The sequence below is a fragment of the Morone saxatilis genome, unplaced genomic scaffold (assembly GCF_004916995.1).
Source record: "Morone saxatilis isolate NCDOM2014 unplaced genomic scaffold, NCSU_SB_2.0 Contig3, whole genome shotgun sequence".
Taxonomy (NCBI): Eukaryota; Metazoa; Chordata; class Actinopteri; family Moronidae; genus Morone; species Morone saxatilis.
This window is the reverse complement of record NW_023339873.1, coordinates 6,147,630-6,153,679: the sequence shown is the minus strand read 5'-3', so window position 1 is coordinate 6,153,679 and position 6,050 is coordinate 6,147,630. Positions and strand designations below refer to the sequence as shown.

The following is a 6,050-nucleotide window of genomic DNA, read 5'->3' as shown; positions in this document are numbered from 1 at the left end:
TGATAGTAAATGGATGTTTTCTGGGTTTTGGACGGTCGAAACTGTAACATTTTTCAGTGTTTTGTGACGTTTTTTTATAGACTAAATGATTCATCAAGTAAAGAATAAGCAGATCGATCAGTAATGAAAGTAACTGTTAGTTGCAGACCTAAATAAGTTCATCAGTTCTGCATTCTTTTAAGTGCAAGATGTCTGGGAAGTTGGGTAAAAGTTATGGGGAAGATCAGTGAATGTGGTGGGCAGCTTGGTTCAACAGAGGGCGGGATATCGTGAACGAACGATTACATGATAAGAGCAATCTGTATATATTTACATACAGCGGCCAATCAAAGACTAGATTAAGTAATGAATAAACCCATGTCTAAACTTTCTACCAAAGTCCACTGAAAGTCTTTGAGATGCAGCTCACATTTAGAATAATTCTCTCTTCTCATGTCGTTTCTTCCAGGTAGGGGATGGCAGTGAATGTGTACGCCACATCTGTGTCCATTGACAACCTCAGCCGACATGACATGCTGGCATGGGTCAATGATTCTTTGCATCTCACCTACACTAAGATTGAACAGCTCTGTTCAGGTAAGGTTCAACTAATGCACTGTTCAACAAATAAATCAAAAGAAGACAAAATGACTAATTGTTGTGTCTTTGTGCTCTTCAGGAGCGGCATATTGCCAGTTCATGGACATGTTGTTTCCGGGTTGTATCCTTCTGAAGAAGGTCAAATTTCAAGCCAAGCTGGAGCATGAATTTATACACAACTTCAAAGTTCTTCAGGCAGCTTTCAAAAGGATGAGCGTTGACAAAGTCAGAATACTTTTATGTTCTCTCTCATTTTTCCCACTATACTTTTGATCATATTTAAGAAGATTTTTTGTTATTCTGCTTTTGTATTAGCAGCATAAGATCACATGGAGATGTTAAAGAATTCCCTGTTTCCACTCTCCAGATTATTCCTGTAGAGAAGCTCGTAAAAGGGAAGTTCCAGGACAACTTTGAATTCGTGCAGTGGTTCAAGAAGTTCTTCGATGCCAACTACGACGGGAAGGAGTATGACCCTTTAGTAGCCAGACAGGGGCAAGACGTGGCCCCTTCCCCCAACCCAGGTGATCACTTTATCCACAAACCAAAGAGAAACCCAGGTAAACCAAACAGATTTGCCTTTTGCTGCACGGTCTTCCTGAGCTTTGGATGGCTCAAAAGCGCTCCCTGCAAGCAAGTGGTGTGAGCAGCACGATTCACAGAATGACTGCTGTCTTCTTAGATCCATCTCACTGCCCAGCATTCACAAGCAACATGACACTGTGTAGGTATGAATGAGTCACTGGTGGGATTGTATTAATCACCACAGTGACTAGTGGGATGCAGCATTCGTGAAGTTAAAAATACACAACATGCAACTCCAATTGTAGTTTGCTTTCCCAATTCCAATTGATCACGATCGGTGATGCCAGAAGTGTCCTGCATCGAGCAGCTGATGCAGCACTGTCGCAGCTCCATCTCTCTCTGAAAGCTGGACTGAGAAACAAGAGAGTTTGTCTCATTTTACTAACAAGGGTAATGTCAGCCTGAGCAGCCTTGCTATGTCTCTGTGAAAGCTTTTTTGCTTGAAAATCATGGCGAACAAACCTAATTTGACTTGACTTGTAGTGTGTCATAAACCTGCTTTGTGACTTTGTCACTGGTAAGCAGTGTGATTGTAAATGGGCAGAATGACTGTGTTTATTTTCAGAACTGTGATAATGCGTGTTGGCATGTTTTGACTTTGAGTTTATTTGAAACACCTCTGCTGAAGCACTTATAGAGGTTTGGCAGGACTCAGGTTTTTCTTAAAGATTTTGACTCAAATAAGTGTGACATTTAGCCCTTTTAAAGTTTTTTTTATCTATAATCTGACTTTTTAAAATATGGAAATCCAAATTTGTGTTCTGTTAAAAAACTATTTGAAACCCTTTCACAAAAAATGGCATACCAAAGGCACAACATTATGCTATAAGCTGACATCATCAGCTCTCTATAATGTGCTATATCCATCGCCACAATTGCTACACAGCCAAACAAAAAATGCAACGTAAGTCCATTTAAAATCAAATGATAAACATCTCTGATCATCTTTGACCACTGCAGGACCACAGAGGACATCTCCAACAGTTCCCAAAAACATGCCAACACCACAGCGGGTCCAACACAACACTCCAGCTTTGAGGAAGAATCCAGCTTTGTCTAGAAATGGGGGCAGTGATGCTGAGATCATGGAGCTAAATCAACAGGTACAGTTGCACGGAGAGGAAGGAGAGCTACACTCTCAAACCACATCTGTATATAATGTCTGAAAGAAGTTGATTTATTACATTAATAGGCCTTTTTTACAGAAGATATGTCACAGTAAGACAGGCACATGTCTAAATAATCAAATTAATGATGGTTAAATTCCATTTATTGTGCATGCTGGCTCACTGTCAAGCTGTCATGGTTTACTTTAACTTTAATGTTACATCACAAGGCAACACCTGGGCTTTCCTTCAGTGACAAATCAAGATGTCTGCTATGAAAAACGTCTATTGCTTTTAATGCTAGTTGGAGTTTCAGACTTATTTTCTTGTGATAATTAATGATTTAAAATTGTGCCCCTTACACAGATTGTGGACCTTATTTTCTTTGATTTGCTCTCTTCCTGCCCAGTAGGATTGTTAGATTTTCCCTCTTCTTACAATACTTATATATAATACTGTATGAGGTGAATGCATAAGCAGAAAATGCTCTCATTTACTGTTACATGTGTCCGAATAGTGAAAAATTCTTAGTTTTCTGTGTGATACATGGTTCAGAGTAGTTTTTGGAGACTGCCAGCGTAAACCTATATTTTCTTTCTTCCCTTACTAAGTTGATGGAGTTGAAGTTGACCGTAGACGGACTAGAGAAGGAGAGAGACTTCTACTTCAGCAAACTACGGGACATTGAGCTGATCTGCCAGGAACACGAGAGCGAAAACAACCCGGTCCTCAGCAAGATAATCGACATTCTCTACGCAACAGAGGTATCTATGCGTTATCAACAACAAACACAGGCTGCACTCCACCATTTCATTGGTTCACTGTAGAGAGTCGAAGGGAAACCTCAGCATCCGGGTTCTGTTCCAGAAGGAAGTGAACCTCATTCAAAATCCCATTGACATCTGTAATAACACAAATTACTTAATTATAGTGTGCGAATATCAGCGATATTTGCACTACATATGTTGTAAATCCTAAATAGTAATGGGTTAAATATCATGACTCGCCAGACAAGGTAAGCCGATATTCATGGCAAGTTCAGACATGTCTATAATAACAGGAGGACCGCGGGTGCAATGAGGAGAATTGGATACCGTGTTCAAAGATGGCGCCCCATTCAATGCAAACTGAAAGTTGTTCACTAGGCATGTACGCCCAAAACGGCCTCTGCAGCCTTCCTCATGTGTCCACATTTTTGGGCCCACAGAGCATGCGCACCAGAGTCCTCTTCCAGCCGCTTCCCACACGCTAAAGGGATAAAATATGTTTTCTTCTAGACTTTACAGATGTTATTGGACAAATGTGTCAACATCAGATGATAAAATGAGTAATTTCAATAAATGTGAATAAAACTAAGTTATGATGACAGAAGCTTTAGTGCACTGGTACATTTTTATGGGGGCTGTAGTTTTTTTTTTGCACACAAATTAATTGTTATTTAACTTTTTTTAAAACCACAAAGGTTTCCACCTCTAACAGAGAGTGTTGTAGTGGTTGTCTGATAGTATATAATAGTATATAGACAGTAAAATGAATGAGAGGTTGCAGTGAGCTAGTGGGACAGAGGCTAACCCTGATGTGACGTCAGGACTTCGGCTCTCTCTACATAGAGGACATTATTTATGGTTGGTTGTCGGCTTTAATCAGGAACATTTTTGTTTATTAACAGAAAATAAAATAGAGCAACAAAAAAAATCTGAATACTATCTTTATTATTCTGTTTTTCAGGAAGGTTTTGCGCCTCCGGAGGATGATGAACTCGATGAACAAGCTCACCTGGACCAGGATGAATACTGAACCCTTCATTTCCCCTTCCCCCTCTCTAACATCTCCATCTTCCCTTTCTTTTTCTTTTTGCCCTCGTTTGTTTTCTGCTCTTTCTCTCTGCACGCTCTATAAATACTCACCATTATTCCTGCTCTCTCTGTCCGTCTTTTCCTTTTCTTTTCTCATATGTATATCTGTTTATAACCTCCCCCCCTCACCCTCCGTTCACCCTCTGGCCGTCTACATACTACACAACCACTCTGCATCATCATTTGCCGCTCCTCCCTGCCTCCACTCACACAGTACCAATAACAGTAATAATCAACATATCCCAGTTATTTCAGCATGAGTAACGCAGAACCGAGCCTGGCATGGAGGTTGTTATGGAAAAACAGTGAATTTTAAGTCTGTAAATATTGCCGAGAGAACAATGTCTTAGCTCGTAATGGAGTTATTTATTTGCCTTTGGTGCGCTGTGATACTTCTATTAGAGCACAGAACAACGCTGCTCCGATGTGCCATCAGGACACTCCCAGAGCTACTAAAACTGTAACAAAAGTGACTTTTTAATAACAATTTCTTATTTATTTAACTTATATTTCATTTCGATTAACTTTCTGTAGCAAAATTGGTGCAAAAAACCTACTGTAAATGAACTGAAAGCTGAGGCCATGTGTTATGTCAGTTTTGTTTTGTGCTTGAGTCAGCATCAAGCTTTTAGTTTCTGTTATGGTGGGTTCATGGCATGTAGAAACGCTGAAGGAAATTCTTTGGTGTAATGACTCAAGGCATATGATCAGTGCTCTGCGATTATTCGTTATTGATCAGCAACATATCTGAGCATGAGAATGTTACACATTGACTGTGAATGAGTGATATTTTGTATATGTATGTATTTTGTGTGGAGATTTTGTCCCATGTCGCACGATCCTGGTAAATTGCAGTCGTATCTTTTAGGTCGACGGGGTGGAAAAGCCACCTACAGACTGACAATATGGTTATAGATTGTAGCAGTTCTAATGTTTTATTCTAAAATATAAAGGGAGCCTGACACTGAATTAATACAAACACATTTTTCACATGACAGCTTTCATCATGACTTTCCTGCTAATCTTGTGTTTACACTTCTAATTTGCTGTTATGGGTTGCCCAAGTTGTAGTTTTGGAAGAAAGTCAGTAATAAAGAGATCTGTGATCGGTTAACTGGTCATCATAAGAATCCAGTTAAACCAAGGAAGTCTCCTTGTCCTAACCTAGCTATTTTGATTTTGCAAACTGGCTGTCGTCTGCTCTGGAACTTGCATTCATTGACCATGTAAACATCTACAGAACACTCATCTTTTGAGTTTTGAATAAATAAAACAGTTGTGAAAGAAATGGTTGGGGTTGTGTGTCTCTGTTGATATGCAGTTTCAAGGAAAAGCTAACAAAAAAACTAAATTTACCCTAGATAGAGAGTTTATCTGAGATTGTACACATTTAGGTGTATTTAAATCTATCAATATAACGATCTATTATCTTAAGATATACCTCAAACGTCTCCTGACGTGCAGGTCAAGCTTTTAATGTCTGTGTTAACACGGCAGAGTCGCGGGTTCGCGTCCCATCTTTCCACCATCTTACCTTACAGTCAAATATACTTAATTTACTTAACGTAGATGATAACGGCTTCTTCCAAGCAATGTTGGAAGTGTTTTTTTCTGTAGCCTTCACCATAAGGTAAGTGGCAGTGAGTACGTTAAGTCTAACATAATTAGCTAAATTACCGTTGTAACGTTAAAATTCCGATTGGAAACGTAACGTTTGCCAACAGGTTTAACGTCAATTTCGGTGACATTAATCTTTCGTTCAAAACTTATGCAAGTTACCTCATATAAAACAGCTCAGTAAGTAGATGTAAGTTAGTCAATAGTCTCTGTGCTCTACCAGTGCTCTCATTCTGTTAAAGTTAAAACATTAAAATGTTTGGACCTCCTCTATTGGCTCACACGGGGGATTAGCTCAGATGGTAGA

General features: G+C 39.4%; 2 protein-coding genes across 2 annotated transcripts in view; one reads left to right on the top strand and one right to left on the bottom strand.

Annotated features, from left to right (window-relative positions):
• The first annotated feature begins 426 nt into the window (after positions 1-426).
• On the top strand, positions 427-5,414 carry mapre3a (microtubule-associated protein, RP/EB family, member 3a). The gene is made up of 6 exons (XM_035673839.1): positions 427-576; positions 659-804; positions 947-1,139; positions 2,125-2,267; positions 2,882-3,034; positions 3,999-5,414. Exons 1-6 carry the CDS (start codon positions 456-458, stop codon positions 4,065-4,067), a joined length of 825 nt encoding a protein of 274 aa, XP_035529732.1. The 5' UTR covers positions 427-455; the 3' UTR covers positions 4,068-5,414.
• The window catches only part of LOC118336904 (otoferlin-like), a 20,123-nt gene continuing 18,920 nt past the window's right edge, over positions 4,848-6,050 (bottom strand). The window contains exon 45 of the mRNA XM_035673668.1: positions 4,848-4,873. Coding sequence (XP_035529561.1) covers positions 4,848-4,873 — 26 coding nt within the window. The remainder of the gene's footprint in view (positions 4,874-6,050) is intronic.